Below are 25835 nucleotides of genomic sequence, written 5' to 3'. Positions count from 1 at the left end.
TATACATGAACTGTTAACAATCAGTGGAAACAACTTGCTTCTAAAAGTTGTGAGTGGTCCGACACCGGAGGCTTTTAAATGAAAGATTGGACAACCATTTGAAATGTTATATGGTTTCCTGCTTGAGCAGAAGGTTGGACTAGAAGACCTCCAAGGTCCCTTCCAACTCTGTTATTCTGTTCTAAAAGAGTCCCAAACAGTCTTCCTTTATTGTGTTGTGTTGTATTGTGTTGTATTAAATGCTAAGAACCAATCAGCTGCCCTGGGTGTACCTTAGAATTAAAGGGTGTAAGATATAAATGTTAGGAAGAAATACTTATTTTATGACAAGTATATCATTACTTCTCTCTGAATATTCTGTTGCATCATAGGAATACATGAGTGTATTTTCAACACACCAATACATGAATGTATTTTCCTCTTTCAGGATATATTAGGGATTCTTCCAGTTGGCAGCCCACTGACATCTAGCATCTCCTCTAGCATTACTTCTAGTTTGGCAGCAACACCACCAAGCCCAGCAGGCACCAGCAGTGTACCAGGCATGAATGCCAATGCCCTTCCTTTCTACCCAACTAGTGACACTGTGGAGTCCGTGATAGGTAATACTGCCTATGCACATTGATGGTGCAGGGAATCCAGAAGAATATCCATTATGGGTGGGAAGCCTTTGGTGGTTTTATTTAGAGGACTTACAGTAGAAACTATGCTTTATTGCTTTGTGACTTGGCTGATGACTTGCATTTAATATGAACTCTTTCATATTTCATAAATTAAATTATAGAACAATCTTACATAACAGCTCCCATAGCTGAATTCTGTAAACAAAATATGGCAAAAACCACAAGCAGTCCTTTATCTTTTTAAAGGCTAATAAATTTATTGTGGAATAAGTTTTTTATACAACAATAAACTTATTGGATTGTGACACAGCTCTGCTGTTTTTGCTAGAGCAAGACCATGTGACAGGATGGTCAGTGGAAGATCATGATTGCTCCTAAATCTCTGTGTATATGTGTGTGTAGATCTTGTTTGATGTTCTTCATCATATCCTATATTTCCTAAACTCATAAGTCACCAAATTGGCTCAGTGTGCCATTGTGTGGGCCAATCCACTAAAAATTCACTCCTATGACATGTATAATCTGTTACTGAGCAGCTGTTTTTATAAATATTAAAAAGATGAAACTTTTCCATTTATGACAGCAATAGCAAAACATTTCAAGTGCAGAATTTTAAAAAGATGTTATTTACATTTCTGTTTAAGGGTTCGTATGTTATCATATTTAAATTTCTAAGACTTTCCAAGAAGAGTAAGAGTGCAGATTGTACAAGGATTACCATTTCTCTTTTTAATGTATTATTGTTATTTTTATGGCTGATTGCACAGTCAGCCAGATTTTTAAACTGGATTTGGCATTTTTGTCCACTGAGTCCTTCCCAAGAACCTGGGAGAGACAAATATTGTTTAATGATATTAAAGGTATCGTCGCAGGATATATTCTGTTCCAAGTAAAGCTGCCTTTTGCAATTTACTATTATTATTATTATTATTGATATTTAGCATTGGTTCATACATGTCTCTTATTCTCCAGGTAACCTATTATCATTTTTATTAACTGTTGATGTTCTATTACAGGCCTGGAGTGATACAAATAAAAGAGACAACTCTTGCCACTAAATTAAAACACTTACGAAGGATCTGGTGGGGGATATATTTCTTAATTCTAGACAGGGACTTTCTTATACTTTCTAATAGGAAATTTCTGAGGAAATCTGAAATCCTTTTATGTGCTTTCTAAATGCTCAAGAAGTAAACTTCCAGGCAGTATTTGAAAACTGATTATAAACTATGTAGAAGAGTGAGGGTGGGGAAACATCCATTTTCAGTATCTAAAATTGTTTATTATTTATATTATAGTTTTTATCTTTCTGAAACAACAAGAATGTCACAAATATAGCACAACCCATGCTATGCTTTATAAGACAACATTTGACAAGACATTAAATACATTGGCTAGGAATACCCCCAGGGATGATCCTGTGCAGGTTTGCTCCATCTCATCCCCAACTGGCAGTGTCCGTGCTACATGGCTGGCTCATTATTGGGCCACTGCTGGCTATAGCCTGTTTCATAGGATATGCTAATTCATTTCCCCTTCCCCGCCACCTACACACAACCACGTATATTACTGCCATACACACTTCCCTTCTTTCCACTACCATACTTGCACCTCATTCCTATTGCCATCTCCTCTATCATTAATTGCAATCCAAGTTGCTCTCCACAGTGGAATTCCTAAATATAGGATTAGCGAATTCCAATCACTATGCATCATGGACACCTAGGTTGCCAGGTGAACTGGGACGGGCACCTGTTATTAAAGCCAACCCTGGATGTACTTCTACCCAAGGTCAAGCTGTACAGCAGGTGTGCAGGGAGATCTGTTTTGCATTGCTGTTATTTCCAGTGTCAATCTATGGGATCAGCCTGATACTGAAGAGACTTAGGATTCAGATCAGGCAACAGAAAAACAATATTGAAAGCTGAATCATTTAAACGACTAATGACAGCCTTGCATTGTAGATTCTCCAGTCCAGAGCAGTGACATCTCTTTGTGAACTCTTTGGACTTCCCTTTCCCTTGAAGTTGTTGGTCCTTTTTGTAATATATAATTGGTGCCTCTGTCTGGCAGAGTCTGCCTTGGATGACCTGGACCTGAACGAATTCGGAGTGGCTGCCCTGGAGAAGACATTTGACAGCAGCTCGGTGCCCCACACGAGTGGCATCATGATAGGTACATGAAAGCAACAGAGCTTTCTTTGATCTTCTGCCAAGCAGGGTTTGCCCCATCGGCCGGCTGGCTGGCTGAAGCAGCCTAGCAAGCTCTCAGGACCAGCCCTTACATGACATATTGGTTGACGGCCAATGTGGGACCTTAGAGCCAAAGGACCCTCATTGGTTGGCAAATCGGAAATATCTTTCACTGGTTTCTGATGTCCCAATGACGTTTACGAAATAGGCATGGCTTATTTTGCTTTACAATATCTTAACAGTGGCACACTAAACATGTTCACAAAATTCTGACACAAGATTACCATGGAAGGGAGGGGGGGAAAAATCGGTTTAAATAGTAGGAAACAAATTGGATTGGTATCACTGTTCTGCTGTCACAGGGTCATGGCAAGGCATGTCGCCACACATTGACAAACTACCGCTTGTGTATCTCATCCCTTGTATGTGGTCATTTCAAACCAGTGTCTTTTTTTTTTTTTTTTTTTGCCCCATGTCTGGTTTTCAAGTGAATATAGTCTATGCAACCTTACTATATTCTAAGTGTACAGATCCCATTAGTAATTGACAAAACATTTCTTTGTGAACTGAAACTGTGTGCAAATTGGTAAATGCCTCCTGGCTCACTGCTGCCACTACACTTTTTTTTAAGGCACATCCATTAGCTTAAACCACCTTGGTATCAGATTTTTTTTTTATTGCAAAAGAGTTTGCAACTGTCTTTCATCAACACATAGTTTTATTTCAGCATATCCTGTCCTTTAGTGTTGTTTCTTCAGATTTGAGTAGTTATGCAAATTAGAATTAGCCTACCACGTGCCCAGTATATGTTCAGGTCTGCTTTCTCCAAAATTGGTTCTACTTTGAGGAGATAGTATTCAACATAAAACCATTTGGCAGTGATGCTGTGCCCATATTGGTTTGGGCTAAGATCAGTTTGGAAATAAATATGGAGAATATGGCCCAGTGTTGTTTTTCCTTTAGAGTTAGGTTTTGTTCCCATAAGCAGCATCCTCTTTGATCATAGATAGATAGATAGATAGATAGATAGATAGATAGATAGATAGATAGGAGTGAGAAATTGGTTTTTCAGATTATTGGAAAACTTTGTTGCCTTGCAAGCCATCTCAGTATACCATAGCAGAAGAACAGGTTGGTTGATCTACAGTTGCAACTTTTAGGGTAAAAAAGGAGGATGGGAAGTTCTGCGCCACGTAGGAGTCCTTTTAATTTTGAAGCTTTCACAGGCAGTGCTATGTGCCAAGCATTATCAAAACTGAGGAAAAAAATTATTCTTCCAACACTAACAACTTTCATGGGCTAGTGAGTTTGATTTCTTTTTGACTGTGCCATGCAACTTTGGCTCCTCTAGCCAAATGGGAAGGTGATTTACCCTACTCCCTTTCCTGTAGATGAAACATAAATAATTGCTGTGCTATCAGTTTACCGATCTCTTCTGCTAGAACATCTTATGAGTGTGTTTCTGTGTGTAGAAGTTAAGCTCCATTTTTTTCCCTTTGGCCCAGTACCTGAATACAGAAGTCTGCCCCATTTGCTGTCTCTTAACAAACTTTTATCCTTACGATGGAATGGGAGGTTCAGCTTGCAAGAATATCTTTGGCACGATCTATAAAAAGTGGAGATGCCATTTAATTCAAATGATTGTTCTTGAAAAATGTACTTCTTAATCTATATGATTTGATGAACACATATTTTCCCGTTCTGAAAAAAAGCATAAATCATAATTATATTCTAATTATGATATATAATCATGATAATCATTACTAGATACTACAGTTGTCATAAAAATGTAGTCTCTTGAACTAACAAACAATGGGGATAGTAGAAAATTAATTTAATTTAAACATGTATATAAATAGTGTCATTATAGAGCTATAAGAATTGAAAATTAACTTTCTAAATATCTCTTAGATTGTAAGCTGTCCTTTGTTTACTGGAGAACTTCTGATTCTTAACTCTAACCCTAACCCTGACTCCTAGTGTTTTGCAGCTAACATTCAATAGTTTCCTTTTTAACTTTCCTTGGCCGTAGGGACAATTCCTATAATACCAGCTCTGAAGGTGTAGAAAGATAGAGATTAGAGGAATATCCTGGATTCACCCATCCTTTTACTGGTGCAGAGAGTGAAGCAAACACCTGCTGTTCAAATTCCTGTGCTGTGCTTCCACTCATAGTTCATGGCTTCTACATTCCCATACTTTCTGTGTGTTCTTTGTCCAGGTGGGAGTTTGCTGCAAAGTTCTGCTCCTGTAAATATCCCTGGGTCCCTTGGAAGTTCTGCCTCCTTTCACTCTGCTTCTCCTTCTCCACCGGTCAGCTTATCATCGCATTTCCTCCATCAGTCCCAGGGACACTTAAGCCAATCAGAAAATACTTTCCTGGGGACATCAGCTTCTCATGGATCATTAGGTAAATGCCCAATGTAAGCATGAGAGTATATCTGTTAACATGTTCACTGTCTATGCCATGTAAGTATTTTCCCTTTTTTTTTTTAAATTAACTTTCATTTGAATGTTCACATTTTTGTTGCCATCTAACATAATGTATTGCCCAGTTTCTGTATAATCAGAAAAGATTCATTAGGTCTAAGGTCAGTGATGAGGATTTAACTTTTTTGAACAGGACTATGTTGCAGACAAAGAATGAATCAAATAAATTTAGTACAGGTAGTCCTCCACTTACAACAATTTGTTCAACATACATTCAAAGTTACAACGGCACCAGAAAAAAGTAACTTACAAGCAGTCCTCATACTTAAAACCATTGCAGCATTCCCCCACTGTCACATGATCAAAATTTGGGCACTTGGCAGCTGGCATGTTCTCTGCTGACTGCATTGTCCCAGGGTCACGTGATTGCCATTTGCAATCTTCCCAGTTGGCTTCCCTTAAGCAAAGTCAGTGGGGGGAAGCTGGGTTCACTTAACGATGGCATGATTCATATAACAAACACTGTGTTTCACTTAACACTCGTGCCAAAAAGGTCATAAAATCAAACAAGACTCACTTAACGACCACCTTGCTTAGCAGCAGAAATTCTGGTCCCAATGTGGTAAAAAGTCAAGTATGACCTGTATCATACAAAGGATAATTACTAATTGTGTATGGATTTCAGAGGAAAGGCTGAGCCTTGAACTCACATCTGATTTAGTTTGGATAGGTGATTTCAGATTGAAACAAATTAAATCTCAAATATGCAAGTAGACCCATTCAATAGTAACTATGTGAACAGCAGTTCAATTCCCCTAAATTCCATTCTTCAATTCTTGACTGAGGGTTTGAACTCCATAAGGAAATCAGTGGCAGCATACATTTAATGAGTCCCAAACAGGGTGAAACTGGATACTGATATGGTCTATTAATAATTTATAAAAAACTGTATGAATATGAAATGTCATTAGTTATCAGCTTTTAATTCAGTTAAAATAAACTTGTCATACTGTGCCTACATTGCTTTTACTTATAAATATGATTCCTATAAACAAATATTCTGACAGCACCTGAACAAAATATTTCTCTTTATATGTCAATTTTAAAGCAGCATCTTTCTTATTTTTGTGTTAATCTTACATCAGTAGGCATAGAAGCATTCTTTATTTGATCAGATGTTCTAACATTGAACTCTGGCATTAAAATGAGGCCTTGGGACACGTTTTGTGTTTAATGAAGGAAGTACTAATAACTGTAGCGCACTTTGCAAATTTGAGCAGTGTGCTGCTTCCATTATATTATATATACTATGTACGTTAGACTGAGAAATTGAAGAAACATCCCAGAAGAAAACAATAACAAACCAGTTATTTTTGTTACCAAGGAGACAACGCAGACATTTCCATATAATCACCAGGAATTGAGTTTGATTTGATGGAAACTATATCTTTTTAATTATATGTAACCAATCAGACTCCAATGTAGTCATGCTGTGAAACACATTCATTGAAAACAACAAAGGAGTTGTGGATAGTTTATTGGTTTCAGTTTACTAAATTAGGCTAATGTTTTACATTCGCAAACCAATATTTACCTAATGTCCTCTACGTTTGTATAGCATAACTGATTTTTATTCCACAATAGGTAAGATATATGAATTAAAAGATTAAGAATTGACTAAAAATTAAGAATTGATAGAAGAATGATTGATTGATAGAAGAATAAGGCGGGAATGTTGTTTCAAAGGTGAGGTGAAGAGATCTTAAAATCAAGTCATATGTTTTCACATGTTCAGTCATACATGTCTTGTCACATCTGTGATCATTTACTTTGAACGAACTCATGTTCCATATATTGCAACACTTTTGATTTTCAGCACTCTGCAATTTACACACTTTAGTAAGTAGGGATGGCAGATCAGGCAGATTATAAGAGATGATTGCAGAACGGACTGATGCACCCTATGGTTTAAGAAAGGACAGAAAATATAGGATATGATCGAAGGTCCTAAACAAATGTATTGCACTGAAATCAATACTCAAACATTCATTTCCCAGGATTCCTTATACAGTAATACAACAGCATTGATTTTGCTATAAGGTGATTATATCCAGTTCAGAAAAACTCTCATCCGTTATCACATACATACAGGGATCTCCAACAATGAGCATTTGAGCTATTCTTATTGCAGTTGTGTACACTCTGACCTCGAGGTAGGTCCTAATTTAATTAGAGGGGAACTGATTTCTAAAATGACATGTAAGGCTTGCACTGTAAAAGGCATCTCACATAAGGAGCTGCATAAGGCTAATGGACAGAAGGAAAGATTATCTTCAACGAGTAATTTAGCTCTAGAATTTTTGTTCCTGCCAAAACATAAACAGCTTTCATGCTTACAAAAAAACAGTGTCAGCAGTAACATGATAGCAAATCAACATGATGAATGACCTAAAATATGTAGAATTTTAAGAAATAAATTTTGTTATAAGCATATTTCTTTATGCTTTGAGTTCTTCTACAATACTGTGTGCCTTCGATTTGGCAATTCTGTTGTGGCCAATTTATTTCAAGATTATAGCCATGCTTTTTATAGTGTAGTTTAAGCACTGCTGCTGAACAGCAAACTTAAATTTAAAGTAAACTTTATATTCTGTGTGGGGGAAAAAACCATTTTCATACGATGCCTAGAGCAGAGAGATACCTACAAAAACTCATTTGATTTACAGCATCTTTCCTTATCTGAGCAAATGTTTAGTAAGAAATAGATCCATCCTTATTAGAGGACAGAGTCTCCTTTGTTCTTCTTTCTTCTCTTTGTTCATGGTGGATCACACTTATATTCTAAAACTAAACACTTCATTCCGTTTTTTCTGCGTGATCTCTGGCAGAAAGCGGAAGAGAATTCGTTTATCTCCACCAGATATGGAATGGTTGTATGCTGTGACTTAAATGGAGTAGATCCTGAAGCCTACTTTGTATCGTTTTCAAGAATGAACCAATTTTACCATCCAAATATTCTCTCAGCAGAGCAAATTAGCCAGTCCTTTTTCTCTTAGAAGTATCCCTGTGTGATACTCGATTTTTACAGTCACACTTTAAATAGTATAAAATATAGTGGGTGGTATATTTCCCCCCCCTTAATATCAGATTCTGTGCCTTATTCCAGTGCCTTATCTAAAGATACATTGGTCTGTTGTGATGAAAAGATTTCTCAAATTAACATTTGAGGATCTAGTTGAGGGCACTCTCTACATTATTGTAAATTGATTGATGCAGATTAACAACAAAAGAGAAATAAAATTACTGTAGTTTAATATACTCTTACTATAATTTTTCCACAAAATGTCCAGATGGAACTTTGGTCTGTTAACAATTGTGTATTTGAAATGAAAAGGAAGATACTGTGATATAACGGATGTAATACTAAGAAGAGAGTGTTGTGTGTATTTTCAAAATTAAATGGGTAGAGAAAAATTGAATAAGTGCCAACATATATTCAGATACAGGTTTTTAGACTTCTGGCAGCATCATGAATTAGCTGTATGCTACTTTAACTTGGCTTCTGCCCATAGGAACAGCTAAACAAACTCCGATTCCTCCATCTCATTTCCTTAATGTGTGAACTGAGGTCTCTTTATTTCTTTCCTAATAAGTCAGAGTTATTAACCATAGTTTGCTGTATATTATGATTCTGGCTTCTTTAGAGCTAAACAAGTCAGAATTTTCAGTTGTCACTTAATGGCTGGATCTCAGTGGGTTTCTTTAACTGTTCCCACTAGCAAGAGTAGCCAATCAGGAGTGGCCAGGCAGAAGACAGCAGGGCAGGGTTCGATCATGCCAGAATTCTAAAAGATATCTAACTTAATATGGCATCAAATGTGGTCCTAAAGATATTAACAAAGTATGAAATAATGGGTGACTGTTTCATTTTGTTCTTAAGCATCTGTGCGCTGATTGCTGTTCCCTGAAGCCTAAGCCTTTACCGAGAGTTTATGGTATATTCGTTCCTCATGTGCTCTGTGTGAATCTGCACTAGGTAAATTCATCCTGTATCTATCTACACTGCATTTGTGGATTAAGTGTACTACGAAACTGTTTCTGGGCATCGTTGGCACAAGATGGTCAGCTGCCACTCTTTTTGCTAAAGCTGAAGTGGCAGACTGATAGTGCACGTATATACATATCCCTCCCAAACGGTTTTCAGATGCAGTATTGCCCGTAAAAAAGTAGCATTTTATTCTAGTTTTCAAAAAAAATAGTTTGGGACAAGAAAAAGAAATGTGAAATAACATGCTTTTCTTGTCTCCACGTGAAACAGGTTTAAATGGAATGAACAGCAGCATATGGGAGCATTTTGCTTCAGGAAGTTTTTCACCCAGTACTTCACCTGCATTTCTGTCAGGTCCAGGTGCTGCTGAACTGGCCAGGTTGCGGCAAGAATTAGACGAAGCTAACAGCACGATAAAACAGTGGGAAGATTCTTGGAAACAAGCCAAACAGGTAGTGTGGTTGGCAAGGTGTGTGTGTGTGTGTGTGTGTGTGTGTGTGTGTGTGTGTGTGTGTGGTTGGTTGGTTGGTTTCCTAAATCATTATTGGTAGCCCTAGAGTAATGAGTAATTTGAGATCTAAGAGAGTAGACAGAAGCTCAGCTGGCATAATTGATTTGTAATATAAACTCCCCACAGATCTTTTTACTAATGGACAAAGAAAAAAACTGATATCTTAGGTATGCAGAGGAGTAGGTTTCAAGCTGTGATGCTCAGCCCAAGCTTTCTTGAGTTCCTCTATGACAGAGTTCCCCAACTTTTCTGGCTTTGCAGACCGGCAAGTGGGAAAGAAAGGATGGTTCTGTGCGAGCATCAGGCACACGCGCTTGCTGCTCGTGCAAATGGAACATGCGTGCACATGCTTGCCTGCTGCTCGCACAAGTGGGGATGTGTGCACTGCGCACACTTACCTGCCACTTCTGCGGCCCCGTTCTGAATGGCTCAAGGCCCAGTGGTGGACTGCAGCCCAGGGGTTGGGGATACCTGTTCAAGAGTATTAGCTTTTCTAATTTGAATTTGGACTCATCTACTTAAAGGTTCATGCAGCTTAACTTGTGCTTCACCTCTAAAATGATATTCTCCTTTCCTTCACAGTCTCCAATATACTATTTATTTTTATTTGTTAATTTTTTATGCTGCCCATCTCACTGATGCAGCAGTAGTGCAGCCACTTACAATACTGTTCTTGACCTAAGGCAGGGGTGTCAAACTGGTGACCCGTGGGCTGGATGCGTCGCGTGCAGGCCATGCCCATCCCAGCTCCTCAAAGGGAAAAAAAGTCACGAAACATCACGTGACGGCAACGTGACACTGTGAGTTTGACACCCGTGACTTAGGAGAATAAGAAGGTATCAGGTTGCAACTCCTGTAGAAACATCGACTAATATTGATTATTTGAACTAATTTGGCTTTTAGGTAGGTGATGTAACTAAGGCTGCTTTGTCAATTTTGGTAGATAACTTTTTTGGGAACCGGATGCAAAGAGTGCAGCACTTATAGTTCTCTTGGAATTGTCAACCATAGTTGCAGCCTAGTAGAGTTGCATCCCCAAAGTCATATGGTGTTGTGGTTCTTCCAATCCTGTTGTTAGATTATATCCGGAAGGTATTATAAGGTGGCTACAATTTAGTATCACAGAAATCTGTCCATTTCTTTAAGTGAGACATAGATATCTAGACATACCAGGTAGTCCTCAATTTACAACCATTTGTTTAATGATGGTTCATAGTTAAGATGGCCCTGAAAAAGTGACAATTGAAAAAATTGCAAATGGCTAAAAACAGCTGTTTTTCGTCATATGAAACGATTAAGAAAAGCTACTAATATTACTTTACTTTGGATACACAGGCCTGTGATGCATGGAAAAAAGAAGCAGAGGAAGCTAATGATCGTGCAAGTACAGCAACCCTAGAATGTGAGTTAGCCCGGGAGCAGAGAGAGACCTTGGAACTGCAAGTCAAGAAACTCCAGGAAGAAATCGAGCGGATCCATACTGGCCAGGACCCCCAGTTCCTGCGCTCATTCTCTGATTTAGAGAATCTCTCCTTGTCCACACTCTATAATCTCCAAAAACAGTTGCGTGCCAATTTAGAAAGAGTTGATAAGGTGAGTTTGAAGTGGAAGTATGGAAGCTTTAAGTTGCATTTAACTCATGATGGGATTTTTTAATAAGTTAAATGAGCAATGAAGTTTAAATGTTGGGCCCTATTTTTCTGGAAGGAATAGCAGAAGATTTTTCCATCAGGATGCAGCTCTTCTCAGCAGAAGAGGGAATTGGGGGAGGGGGGGTTCTTCAGGCATGACTAAATACAAGGAAGTTGCTCTTCAGATCAAAGTGAGGCTGGCCTTTTACCTTGAAAACAGGCTCAAGTACAGGTAGTCCTCAATTTATGACTGGTTTTTTAACTACTGTTCAAAGTTATGATGGACCTCCTGTAAACTACTTATAACATATTTTTGGAGTTACAACATCATCGTATTTCGGGCACTTGGCAACTGGCTCACCTTGATGCCATTTCCAGCATTCCACAGTCACATCACCATGATTTGCACCATTTTTGGTTGGTTTCCGATTTCTTGGTGCCAGCAAAAACTCTCTATTGGAGAAAATGCATTCACTTAACAATCATCATGTTCATTTAATAATGACTGTGTTTGCTTAACAACCACAGTGTTCACTTAACAACCTTTGTAAAAAGAAGAATCCCATGACTCCTCGACTTAAAACTGCAACAATTTAAAACTAATTCCAGGTTCAATTATGGTCATACGTCAAAGACTATCTACAATGATTAAAATCTCAATGCATTATTTGGTTTCTCTGCCATTATTTTAAGAGACTAAAGGCAAGGAAAAGGGAAATTGGTCAATAGTTTTAAAAAAATATTATCTTTACAAAAAAAATTCTCTGTCTCCATTTCTTCTATTATATTAGTGCAAATACTGTAGGAAAATCATGGGAAAAATTATGGACCTCTTTCACCCCAAACTGTAAATAGTCTACAATACACATTTTCTTTGCATGGGCTTCCCCTCAGCCTTTAGTTTACTTTGTTTGGAGTTGAGGAGGTTGAATACAAAGAATCTGCCAGTCTGCTTTTATGCTTGGCAGTAGTTAGTAACCTTTTCTACATCATGGAGTCGTAATTCAGTCTCCAAAGTTGCTGGTGGCTTTCCCTGGTGACTTTTAACCTTGTGGGGGGGAAGGGTGTTTATACTCCCATTTTCACTTAGGCAGCAGAAAGCTCCCCAAATCAAGCAAAAACTGCATCATCCAAACCCAGCAATTGTTACTATATTTCACGGGTTCTGAGGGAGTACCAGAGTTGGATGCAGGCAATGGATTGCCCACCCCTCATATTCTTTATGGTTGCAGACCAGGCCATTTTTCTTGTAATAGTTTCCTGGATCAAGGAGTTAATATATCAAGGGAGTCCATTTATTTGACAGCTCTGCTGAGCTGCAAAATAAGTTCCGGAAAGAGGATAGAGAAGAAGAAGAAGGTTACCTACCCCAGTTAGAGGAACACAAGACTGGATTGCTACATAGAAAACTGGACAAATGAAATGTCCTTCTCTTTTGAGTGCCCCTTCCCCAGCCCCTTGGACTCTCTCTGGCTCCTTCAATAGTTGCTTTTTGAACGTAGAACATTCTGTTTTACTAACAATCCCCCTTTGCTTCTCCTTTCTCCCATCCCATTTCTTCTCTTTTCAGGCAGTGTTTCAGATGCAGTCGGTGAAATGCCTCAAGTGCCAGGAAGAGAACCGGGTGGTACTACCGTGCCAACACACTGTGCTGTGTGAAACATGTGCCGAGGAGGGTGAATGTCCCATCTGCCATCCCAACAGGCCACATGCTCTCCAGTCGTGACTGTACTAGGACATTTGTTTAGCATATCACATAGAATTTTTAAACTTTTTCAGATATATATATATGTCTATATATATCTGTGTGTGAATGTGTGTGTATATATGTACGTATGCACACACACACACATAAAAACAAAATATTAGTTGCAGAGCACTTTTTTAATACTTTGCATCTCCCATTTAAAGGATCCCTGCTCCCCACCCATGCAGTCCCAATTAATTCTAACACATTAGGGACTTTTAGAGCAGTTTTTTAATATAGATCAAAGGGCCATTTGCAAAATCTGTTTCTCCTCCCTCCCTTTTTTATTTAGGAAATAATCTTTTTTTTAGCCTTTTCTGGAGAGATATTTAGAGGGAGGATGAAGAGAGTTTGCAAGTGATTTCCAAGCTAGGGCTTTGGGGGAAGAGAAAAGATAGAAATAAATTTTCGATTCATTTCCTTCTTTCATACTATAGTATTTAGTATTTTTATTTGTATCACAACCATTACAGGTGTGCAAAAGTCTTTGAAGCAACTCTTTTGCAATGTACAAAAAAGCAAGACATCTTTCTTTGAATTGCTAAAGCAGCTGTATCTTTTGCAATGCTCACTCCAGGAATGGCTTTCAAAGCTGCTGGATAAATCTTACAAAAGATTAATTTGCTTTAACAATTGGAAGAGCGATTCTTTCTTCATGCTGTGTGCTTTCTGAAACACTTCTTTCACAGGCTTTTTGCAGCCATAATAATCTTACCCATGCCGGTCAGTAGTCCCTGCTTATGAGCCTCAATTATTCAGCATTCTTGTGGTCTCCAGTATTGTGAAAGTTTCTTGACTTGTCTCTTGGAAAACCAGAAGTTCCTTTTTTGAAAGTCATTTTGCATACTTCTTTAATTCTGTCCAAGGAATAAAAACACAAAACACACTGTAGAGATGAGGCCAATGTTAACATACTTTTTTTCATCAGCATTACTCTGCAGTAAGACTTTGAGAAACTTCAGTGGCACTTTTGAGTGGGACCTTGTAAAGAGAAAGGTTCAAATTTGTAATCTGCATTATCATGGAAGTGGAGAAGAGCTTCAGAATCAGGCTTTGATAATGGAGCCACCTTGGGTCTTTTCGGTCTGTCTAAGATAAGTTTATAACTCACCAAACACAATCCATTAAATTTTCTAGCTTTTGCCTCCCTGCAGAAATTGAGCATTCTGGTTTTTAAAAAACCTGATTACAGATTGCAATACATAGTGGGCTGTGCTTAGCTCAGTTATCTAAGTTGTTTAGTATTGAATACTTGGTATTTCTTGCCAGTAGGAAGAAACAAATCAACACATTTCCTTTATCATTCTTATCTATGAATGGTGCTGTTACAAGTGTTGTAGTTGAAAGCAAACTCTATTCTATAGTTCAGAGAAGGATGGTCCTTTGTGCATTCAGAAATGGGGAAGATGCGGATTTGCAGCACAAAATCATCTTTCCTGAACTGTGCAGCACTTCATATTGTTAACTTAGAGTAAGCTGTCACCAACACAAACATGGGCAGAATGTCATAGAGAAGATAGTTACTTGCTATATTTTTATCTGCCTGCAATAAGGCAACGAGGTTTCTTTTCCTATCTTTATCCACATTTAATACTAGAAAGCATCTGATACATAGCATAGCTGATGACTTTTGTTAAGAGTTGCAAACTGAACGAAACTTGGATTCCTTAAACTAGTAATTTCTGCAAAAATACAGAGTTTATGGTAAAAAACTACAGAAAAAAAAAACAGTTTTGCAAACATTTAGAAGCCGTTGTATGTGTTTGGTCACAGGATGCAAGTTCTCAAAATGTTTCACACTGAACATAAATAGCTAGAAGTAGTGAATGCAACAGTGCAGGATGAAAATTGGTGAAGAATGTAAGATGTCACAATATCCTCCTTTGCAATTAGTTAGCTGTTTAGGAATTAAAGCTCTTAATCCACTTTAAATTCTTGTGATAGATTTATCATGAATACCACAAGGGCCACATTTCACCACATGTAAGAGAAAGAGAAGGGAAAGTTATGCTCAGAAACCACACTGCTTCAGCTCCAAAATACATTCCTTTTTTCTTATTACTAGGAAATTTTCTCATTTCCTTGAAATTTTTAAGCTTTCCTTGAGCATCTACATTAGGTGTTCTTTGGGATCAATTACATTAATCCCATGTTTCACTAGTCACCTTCTTGTGACCATTCTCTTGGGGATGGGAATATTTTTTGAGCCTGCACAGGATACACCCTGTGTTTGGAGAATCCAAAGAATGATTCTAGAGAGGAGAGGAGATGGGTCTTCACTCTCCTGCATTTCTATTTTGGCATTTATACCGCCAATGAGAAATGTTTTCCTTCCTACTGCTCTGCTTTTTTTCACAAAGTATCTCCAAACTTAACCCTTAGTTTAGCATCACCATTAACTCCCTTGGTAAGTACAAATTCCCTTTCTGCCAGCAGACAACTCCAATAAAGATAATGTATATCATCCCCCAATGACTAAAATGTCTGAATCTCTAAGCATGTTCCTTGTTGTGGACTTACTAGACAAATACATAAATCAGACAATACGGGCAATCTTTTGTCTTGGACTGAAGTGTCCACTCTTATTATCCACTTTCTGGATGCAGTGCATCCGGTCCAGAGGAATACATAAGTTTGGCTTGTTGTTTAAAACAGATGGACAGTAACTAACTGTCTTGAGTAACTTGAGTCCCAGGCAACAATCAGCTGGGTTTGCAGGAGTAGCTATTTATTTTTCATGCTTTTGTGGGCCAGCATGAGTTAAATGTCCAGGCTCTAAGCAGATCGTGTTAAAAATCAGTTACAACAACAACAACATGTGGAGTAATTCTAAGCATGTTTACAAAGAATTTAGCCCACCTGAACTCGCTGGAATTTGCTTCCTAGTCAATATGCTTCAGATTGCAGCATCAGAATCACTTCCTTTGAGAATCCATGTGCACTCTCCCCAGAGTGTTTTACAAAGGAGTGTCAACTCACTGATTATGTTGATAGTTCGATTATGTGTGTTAAGTTCTAAAAAAATGATATTGGGCCCTAAATCCAACAGACTTTCATCGAAATTTATGGTTTGGAATATTTCTGTTTTAAAATTTGTATCCAGTGAATGTGTTGTCCTACTGTCCCTGAGTGATAGAGCTCTCACTGCAGTTTGTTCTTAATTCAGACAAGCGCAACAGCTTCCAGATGATGAAAAGCAACAATCCAGTCTAGAAGGACTCTAATCCCATTTTGCACTGGGAGTTGTTTAATGTGTAAAAGTGTAATATTTAGAATTTAATCTCACTCCCTTGCTCACCGGTCTTTGCTTTGTTTGCAGTAGTTGACCCACTTTTCCCTAAGCTGAAAAAAGCACTGGAAACTCTTGTCTTCATAAGAGGGATCCAGCCATTCACCATCAAGATAGTTTTTCCATATGTAATTCAAGTACATCATTAGATTTGCTTCCATAATTCCGCCCTTCTATATTTGGAGGGTTAAATATGCATTCCCAGATAATCTCAAAGTGCAGCTCTGGTTAGGTTTTTTTTAAAATTAACTTTTATGTTTGATAAAACTGCTTTTTTCAATGTGTATGTTGTACTAGTATCTGTTGTTTTCTTCATTTTTTTTTAAAAAAAAACACTTAATTGGCTTTTTTATGTATGGAGAGACACTGCTGGCTGACTCTTGTAGCTGTGTTGTTTTTGGTTATAGCCTTTGAATGTCTGTGCCATGAGGCATCCCTGGTCTCCATGGTCAGGAAACATGCTTCAGTCTTAAAGAAAGCTTGTTTGTTTAAAATATGTGAACATTTTTTTAAAAAAATACATACAGATACAATACATTTAAATTATGGGGAATAATACTCTGCTGGAAATGTACTAAACTATTTTGGTAACTAATTTAAAAATAATAGGAAATAAAATCTTTGAATCGGGTCTATAGTGTTTATACAGAATTGCAGCCATTTGCAGATCCTCTGGTGGTGACTGATTTGTAACACTTACTTTTGTAAACATTGTGTTTTATTGCTTCCTCTGCCTTTCTATGTGATTGTCCATAGTGAATTGTTGACTTTGTGGGATATATCCTGAATTGCCATAGCTTTATTAAATTCAATAGAATTCTTTAGGAAGTGTGTCACCAATACACTTGGTGTCACTTAAATTTAGATTTTTTTTTTTAAAGAAATCTTTTTCCAAGAACTGACAACTCTGTACAATATTGTTGATTACCCAATTCCTATCCCCAACTCCATTGGCAAATTGCTGGTGGAATGTGAAAAAGAAATTGTGTGTGTATTTACATGCATGCCACAACCTACTCTGTCTGTCTTATTTTGAAGGACCAAAGAATATAAGAAAATTTAAAAATTCCCCCATTCTTATAAATAGCGTAACAGATTCTTATCCAATTATGTCCCCTTCACCTGCCTCATTGATATCAGTATTATACTTGGGCAAGAGATTATAACAGTAGATTGGTTTTATCTAAACCTGGGAATCAGAAGGACAAGTATATCTCTATCCCACTCTTTTAAAAAGCACTTTTTAAAAAAAAAAATGCTAGATTTCTATGAATTTTAATATTGAAAATGAAATACCTGAAATGTGAATGTTTTATTAGTTATCAAGTGGAAAAGCAAAAATGGCTTCTCTGTTTTTTAAAGATTTAATTCTGTATTAAATTTCTGTAAAGGCAGTTTTGTTTACTGGGGTGATTGAGAGCAATTCTGCTCTATCCTGCCAGCAATTGTCCATTAGAGGATCTGCGCAGTTCCTCTTTTTTAAACCAACAAATTCTATAGCTTCTGCCTGTCAAAAATTGGGTTCGTGACTAAATCATCCCTAATAAAATGCCGAAGGAATTGTGTTTGGATTATGGAATTCCCCACACAGTTGAGCCTAAAGCCTCTCGTCTCCCAACTCTGGTTTTTGAGCAAAGTCCTAACTAGAAAAATGTAATGTATTTCCACTGTCCAAAAGGTCTTATGGAGTTGGAGGTCCGGCTATTAATACTATTCACTAATCCAAACTAGACGTTTTAGTCTTGCTCTAAATATGAGAAAAATGAATATTGTATTTGCAAAATCCACATTATTCAGATAGGTTATTAAATCTATATATGAGGTATAGGATAGTTGATTAATTGAAGAATTAATAGGGAAGCTTCTAAGTGCCCACATATGTTCCTTCCTTTTAAGATGAATGGTTTTGTGAAGGTGAGGGATTGCACCTTTCATTCAAGCATTGTTCCACATCTGCAGGGCTCCAATAGAAGAGATAGTGGCCCCTTGCCTATGCTTACCCTCTCCACTTCCTCTTCTCCAGTGCAAGTATGAAAAGGAAGTTGAATTCATTTACATCCATTTGAAACCCTCACAGCTTGCTGTGCTGTTTGAACTTCTACAACTGTCTTTAGTGTTAATTGTGGTTAATGGAAACAAACCATCATTAAAACATAGCTTGAGAACAGAAACTAGTTTTTTTCCCTAAAGTTAACTGCAGATTTGTGTTCACACATAATACAAAAATATAATTAGTCAAAACTCAAAAGAAGAGAAATGCACAAACTCAATGCTAATGTGGAAGCCTTGCAACTATTTCCTAAATATAGGAGATACATTTCTTCCTTTTATAACCAGTGTGTGTGTGTGAGGGAGTTTCTTCATTATAATTTTTAATTCTTCCCCATCCCCCCAATATATCAACCTTTGAAGTAATTCAATGAGAACATAGATGTTTCTGGTGAGAAGTATAAGTGAAGTGCTCCTCAAATCTGGTGACTTTGGATCAAAAATCTCTACGAGGCTTCCCCACTTTGTAGCTTCCAGTGTTTTAAACAGAACATAAATAATACAATATAAATTCTGAAAAACTACACACTGCAGTATTTATCATGGCACTTCTTGACCAGTCTCTTTCCTTGGATTTTCCATGGTGGGAAGGGTGGCTGGTGGAGGGAGAGCCATTCCAGTCTGTGTAGAAGTCAGCCAAAAGATAATAATAGATGGTGTGTACAATGTGGTGTTTGATTACATTATTATAGACTGTAATGCGGAACTGTGATTTCAGCTATTGTTCTTTCTCGTATTCTGTATATATGTGTGTTTGGCTGTCCAGAAACCTAATTTTAGACACTCTTTCTTGGCAAAGTGAATTTGCATGTGGAGCTGAAACAAAATGCAATCTTATGTCACAATTTCCAAAGGCAGGATGGATTTTCTAGAAGACAATAAATTTTTTTATTTTTTTGCTAAGAAAAAAAAGGTAGCCATTTTGTTTGTGCATATGTTTGTCTGTATTAGAATGTATGTACATGTGGTGTCACTTGGATTTTAAGAGAATATTTACTTCATATTTAGAAGGTAGGGAAGTAAGGAACAATTCCCTGTATATTATTGATAAAATATCTCAGTTAAAATAGAACAGTTTTTTTCTGTTCAAGCTTCATAAAAGTAAAAAGATAGTAAGGGATGGCAAAGCTTGACAGAGCTTATGCCTGAAGAGTATTTTGTGGGTTGTATGTCAAACCTACCTGTCACATTTTTAGTTTTTGATACTATGGCAACCCTAATATGGCTCTAGAGAATTCTGAACACAGTGTACAGTAAAATGAGTTAATATTGTAATCATATACTAAAATGAGTTAATATTGTATTCTATAATTCATTCCCCATTCTGTATAATACAGATGATAGGATTTTAGGATGTTTTTTTAAAAAAAATATGTTTATGGTATAAAGACAAAATTAAAAGAGACTTGGGCTTTTTCTCAAATCCTAAATTCTCATTCTAAAAAAATGGTTGTTACTGCCAATATTCCCATTCCTAAGAGTTGGGGGGGGGGGTTCTAGACCTAGGAAAGCCTTCCTCCTTGATGCTTTATAGTGACTACTTCTTTTGTTTTCTTCACACTGTCATAACTTTGGTACTGCTCCTGAAGTGCAGCAGATTCTATACTAAAGTAGGCGAGCTGATTTTCTTTCATTCAACTGCCTAAAATCTCAAATCACACATTTTTGTTTTGCTGTTTGAGACATTAGAGCTTCTTTGGGTTTGGAAGTGGGCTGGTTTTGGGCTTCATCGTAGCGGCTCTGTGCCTTCAGGCAGGTCTTGGTTGAAGTTGGTCCAACAGCAATGGGTTTGGGTTTTTTCCCCTGCCATAAAAATAAGAGTATGGACCCATCTAGAAGAGCACTAGTTGACTCTAGTGAAACTTTGTAATGGCTGAAGATGAGACAATTGCAGGCTATTGAATACGTAGTCTGAAGGTATCCAGTCTGGTATCCCATCTATCTTCCCATCACTTAACAGTTACAGAGTTGGAAGGGACCTTGGAAGTCATCTAGTCCAACCCCCTGCTCATGCAGGAGACCTATAGTAGGGATTTGAACCGCCGAACTGCCGACCTTTCTGATTGACAAGCTCAGCGTCTTAGCCACTGAGCCACCTAGCCATGCTATTTTTGAACAAAGGCAGGCCTGTTTAATAAACAGATTACTGTACTGTAATATCTGCCTATTCATATGAGCTGGACAATTGTTGCATAAATAATTCTGCTAATTTTAAGATCAGGATTTAAAACTGAAGGCTCCATCATAGAAATTTAGCAATTATAAATTTAATTGTACTGAGATTTATTGATATCAGCATGATAAATCAATCATAATTAACTTGAGAGTCAGTAAAATTAGGCACAGTACAGTAACTTTCTCTGGATTGTGCTACACTCCTGAATAATAATTGTATTTGCACTTGTCCAGATTGTCTTTATACTTCTGTCTGTAATGACTCAGATTTAAAGTGTTCATCTTTGGATGAATATGGTCCCATTTCATACAAGGCTAAGAATAGCTGGTGGCTGATTGGACAGTGGAGCATTCACTCTGTTAGTAAATATAGCTCATGGAATAGGGTTTCTGGAGATTATAAATGTAAAATGGATAGTTCAGAATAGGGCTATCCCAACGGTGCTTTTTCAAGAGGTAACTGGACTTTATTTTTCTTTGAAGACATTTCACATGTCATCCAAGAAGCTTCTTCAGTTCTGAGAAGCAAAATGTCTTCAAAGAAAAACAAGAAAGTCCAGTTGCCTCTTGAAAAAGCACCTTTGGGACAACCATGACCTGAATGATTGAGAATCTCCGTAGACAGGATAGGGCTAATTAAAAATACCACAAGACACTGCACAATAGTATGAAATTATCAAGTTGTTTCTATAATAGTTTCACATTGTCAAAGCTAGGACTGCAGCAGGTCAGAATATCACGGCTCTGCTTATTTCCTATTGAGCAATTGCAATTCTTAAAGTAAATTCTCAAGGTGAAAAAAGCAGGACAGTATTGACTCCATTTCTTAAGTAGCAGGACATCAATCTTTCTAATCCCTAATTTTTTCATAGTGCCATTGCAAATGATAGAGAGCATTCATTTATTCGATTTTTATTTATTCTGCCTTTATTACTCTATAAGTAACTCAAGGTGGCAAACATGCCTAATATTCCTTCCTCCCTTTCCCCATAACAACAATCTTGTGAAGTGGATTGGGCTAAGAGCAAGTACTGTCTCAAAGTTACCCAGCTGATTTTAATGCCTAAGGCAGTACTAGAACTCTGTCTCCTGATTTCTAGCCTACTACCTTAATCACTACACCAGACTCTCATGATTGTGTTTCCAGGTGTTTCTGGAATTTGTAATCCCAACACATCTGGAGGTTATGTCGCTGAGGAAAAGAAGTTCAACCTGACATTTTTTTTAAAAAAAAAAGAAAAATCATTGGTTCAAGGTGGATGTGAAAATGAGATATCCAAACTGTTAAGAGGAGCAAACTTCTTATTCTTTGTTTTCCCAAAACTCTGTCAAATTCTTACGGAGGAGGGCAGAGGAGAAGGAAATCTTCCATGTCTCCCATGGTCTCCCCTTCCAAAATAAGTTGAAATTGCTGCTGTTTTGGCTAAAATAGTTCATTCCTAAAATCACCTGCACTGGATGTTTGTAGCATTAATTTTTTAAAAGGAGTTACTGCAGAGAGAACAAATGATAGGCTTGAAGGCCTAAAAGTCAGCTAGGATTAATAATTAACGTCATGGCAGGTCAGTCTATAGATGGAACCATATTATTAGCATTATTTCTTTGCCTGAGGAAAGTTTCTGTTCATTAGAATTTTTTTCCCCATTAAGACATCAAACAATTGGCATTTCAAAATATTTTTGACAGGTTTTTCCTGTAAAAACTCCTGCATAAACCAAGCATTCATGCATTAGAAGGATATCTGTCTTAGGAATCGGTAATTGATTAAAGATGACATAGCAGTTACACATATTGATAACATTTTCAGTCAGTAAGAGGTATAGTATATTTGACAGATGATTGAATGGCTGCAGTGCTATTTAATTTATTCTTAAATTATCTGGAATGCATCATTGTTTTAAAGGCCACTAAATTATTCAGAATGGTGGTTTATATCAAATTGGCCTGAAATTGATTTCTCTATGCAAGGTAAACTGACAGCTGAATTGAAAATGAAATCATGTTAAGCATAAATTGAATCACTTTGAGGCTAGGGAGATTCCTAACTTTTCATATACACATACCATAAGTAGTGGTAAGTCTCTTGGCACATTAAAGATGATAATGCAATGGGTTGCATTGCAGTGAATCCATCTATATCCTACTAAAATGCATATCTTTAGACGAAACAATGCATTTTGGGCAATTCTTGAACCAAGATACTCCAAATGGGCTTACTTACAGAATGCATCCAAAATATGGAACCCATGATTCCCAAGGAATGAAATTCGGGGAAAATTTGGCTATTGCAGTGCTACTGGTTGCTACTGTGGTTGTGTGATCTTCATTTTCAACATTCTGTGACAGTTTCCCAGCCAATCTCACAATCTCTCCCTCCCTCCCCCACCCAGCAACAGTCATTATCTGCCTGCTACGGTAGGGAAGGGATTAAATATTTCTGGTGTTCTCTGCCAGATTTCCTCAAGGAGACTCGATGGGGAAGCTGGCAGAAATCAGAAGTTGCTATTGCTCCCACTGCTTTTTTGCCCGCCCTTGGTCATCTGTTTCTCTTTTAGATAAGGAAATCTCTCTGAAACAATGATCCCATGAAGCACATGTCTTATATTTTAAAAATAAATGGCAAATAAAACACCTAGTATGATAACACTTTTGTTTCAGAGCTATTGATGCTGATTGAACTTTTCAATAAGGATGTCACAGAGTTGGCAAATATGCAAAAATACTACTAGTACGATCAGTGTCTTACCAATGGCAGAAAAATATGAAATAGCAGGAACAAGATATATTTACAAGTAGTAAGCATGAGGTGGTGACCCCCTAAAGGTAAGCATTTCACACAGCATATGAGTTATGGAAGTCACATCTGCAATGCACAGCTGTGACCTTAGCTTGAAAAGAGATTTATTTATGAGGAGCAGATTTAGCAAGTAAGGACTTGACTCTTAAGCGGTATGAACCCTGAGGCCCAGCTGTGCTCTCCACACTTCTGCTCACCTCCAAATCAGAAGAGGCCTTCTAGTTTATGCTTATTCCCAGAAAAATAGTAACATCTGCTTCGGTTGCATCTGTAGCGATTTAGGCAACAGGTCTTTCTGGAAGCAAATCTGCCTCCAGTGCCTTTCACAGATAAGTGGTTTAGAGCAATACATTTTAACCTCCCTAAATCTTATTAGTGAGAAATGTGCCCTAATTATGGCTAGGAATGTTTAAATACCCTTAAATGAATTTCAGGTCTGAGTAGCCATATCTACACTCTTGTGGAGAGGATAAAGGGAACTGGACCTAAGGCTACAAATATGCAACGCTGTTTTCTAATCCTGTGAAAAATCTTTGAAGTATGACAGCTTCAACATACTTGAAGCAGCCATCATGAGGCTTTGAACTCTCCCTCCCCCCCCCCTTCCCTAATCCTGAGACCTAGATTCCTTTCTCACATGGTGAAACAGCATGCCCTAGTTTTATTTAATCATTTTGTAGTCTGATGGGAGAGGGGGAAAAAAACAGCTGAGAACTTTAGTCTATTTAGTTATTTTCTATTTTTTTAATGGAAACCTTGTTTAATTTTGGACATGAAAATGGGCCCTCAGAAGGAAGAACGCGTGAAGCTGTAATATTGCCATGGCAACATGGGTCCCGGCACAAGAAAGAAATGACAAACTTTGAAAAACTGAAATGTATTTCTGCAATATTGTTACTTTTCTTTCATGCTCCTGAATTTATTTACCTGAGACTAATTCAGAGCAGCATGACTTTTCCTTCATGCTGTGGAAGCAAAGACATTTTGTTGCCCTCATCCTCCAAAATTCTGCTTTTGTCATCTCAGACCCCAGTGATTCCCTCTTAAGAGAAAACTATAAGGTTATAGCTATAGCAAGAACAGTACTGTTGATAGAGGAGAGGATTGTACAATAATTTTTAATCCATCCCTTGCTTTCAACCACAAGGGTTTTTCAGACCTTGCCTTTGCAATTATGAAAACGATGCCCTGGATATAAAGAGACCTAGGAGCTGTTACTAGCAATTTTTCAGTTTTTTTTTTTTTTTAAATCAAGCTGCTTCAGCAGAAGGTAGTCCCAGACTCTAACAGGCTAGAAAACACACCCATTTTTTCCTCCTCCAAAATGTTTATTTCCTTTTCCTTGGGAGCCCCTTTCCTGTGTCATCTGGAGCACAGAGTAAAGAATTCCTGCAGAAGGTCCACAAGAGGCTCATCACAAGCTTCACTACGCAAGCAGCCTGGTTCTTCCCAGCAGAGGTGCATTCCACACATAATGATGGGCATAGATCAGCTCGCAACAGCCTGCAATAGCTTCTGACATTCCCCTTCTTTTCGTTCTTTCCTACAGCAAAGAAAGAATGGGGAGTGGGGAGTGGGGTGGGTGGTATGGGTCCTTCTTGTTGTCTCTTGGATGAAAATTGATCAATTATTCATCGAAACACAACCGGCAGCTTCAGTTTGCATGGATAAAGAGCCTCCAGTGTCTGGTTTGTTGCATCATGGCTTCCTATTTTCCCCGTATGATCAGCTGTTGCCATGGCAGCAGAACTTCTGTGGTACCTTGGTTCAACCTGTGCTTTCACCCATTTTGCTTGACTGCATCATGCCAGCTCCTTGGAATACTTCGCTCTTTGTTTGCGTAGCTTCACAAAGGCCTGTGCTTCCTTGTCTCCTTTGCGGGTCCCCAAGAGCTTCAGGATGTCATTGCCTAAGAGGGAAGAGATGATCTGCAGTTCACTGAGGTACTGTATAGCGGTACTGCTATAGCATACTGTACTTTCCCCCCGTAATTTAATACAAAGTACATTTTCCTGCCAAAAAAAGTTCCATTGCTCATTACCCAGCTGTCAGCAGAGAAGCTGTCTAGATGCTTCTGAGCAAGGCTTTTACTGCATAATTTCTAATTTATATCATGATAAAAATAAAAACAAAGAAAGATGCTGAGGCCTTAGAAAAAGCGCAGAGAAGAGCAACAAAGATGAGAAAGGCTCTGGAGGCTAAACTGTGCAATGAACATCTAAGGGAACTAGGCATGTCTTGCTTAATGAAGAGAAGACTTAGGGATGACATCATAGCCCCTTTCCAATACTTGAAGGGTTGTCATGGGGAAAAGGGGGTCTATAATGCCCTTGAAGTGATATC

The 25835-nt window shown here is 37.8% G+C and overlaps 2 protein-coding genes across 4 annotated transcripts in view; one reads left to right on the top strand and one right to left on the bottom strand.

Moving 5' to 3' along the window:
* UNK (unk zinc finger) overlaps window positions 1-13572 on the top strand; it is a 58109-nt gene extending 44537 nt beyond the window's left edge. Inside the window, exons 12-17 of one of the 3 annotated variants that reach the window (XM_070937560.1) lie at window positions 428-602; window positions 2697-2798; window positions 5037-5225; window positions 9648-9745; window positions 11140-11397; window positions 13006-13572. In XM_070937560.1, coding sequence (XP_070793661.1) covers window positions 428-602; window positions 2697-2798; window positions 5037-5225; window positions 9648-9745; window positions 11140-11397; window positions 13006-13161 — 978 coding nt within the window. In that variant the 3' untranslated portion in view covers window positions 13162-13572. Of the gene's footprint in view, window positions 1-427; window positions 603-2696; window positions 2799-5036; window positions 5226-9563; window positions 9746-11139; window positions 11398-13005 lie in introns of all 3 variants that reach the window. The other 2 variants (XM_070937559.1, XM_070937562.1) reach the window with 2 other exon arrangements.
* Window positions 13573-24594: 11022 nt separating this feature from the next.
* The window catches only part of UNC13D (unc-13 homolog D), a 49762-nt gene continuing 48521 nt past the window's right edge, over window positions 24595-25835 (bottom strand). Inside the window, exon 32 of the mRNA XM_070934617.1 lies at window positions 24595-25401. Within this exon, the coding sequence (XP_070790718.1) occupies window positions 25295-25401 (107 nt within the window). The 3' untranslated portion in view covers window positions 24595-25294. The remainder of the gene's footprint in view (window positions 25402-25835) is intronic.

Source organism: Pituophis catenifer, unplaced genomic scaffold (genome assembly GCF_029215685.1).
Source record: "Pituophis catenifer annectens isolate HBS135680 unplaced genomic scaffold, rPitCat1.0.hap2 SCAF_2, whole genome shotgun sequence".
NCBI classification, from domain to species: domain Eukaryota; kingdom Metazoa; phylum Chordata; class Lepidosauria; order Squamata; family Colubridae; genus Pituophis; species Pituophis catenifer.
The sequence above is the reverse complement of the archived record's forward strand: the minus strand, read 5'-3'. Positions and strand labels throughout refer to the sequence as shown.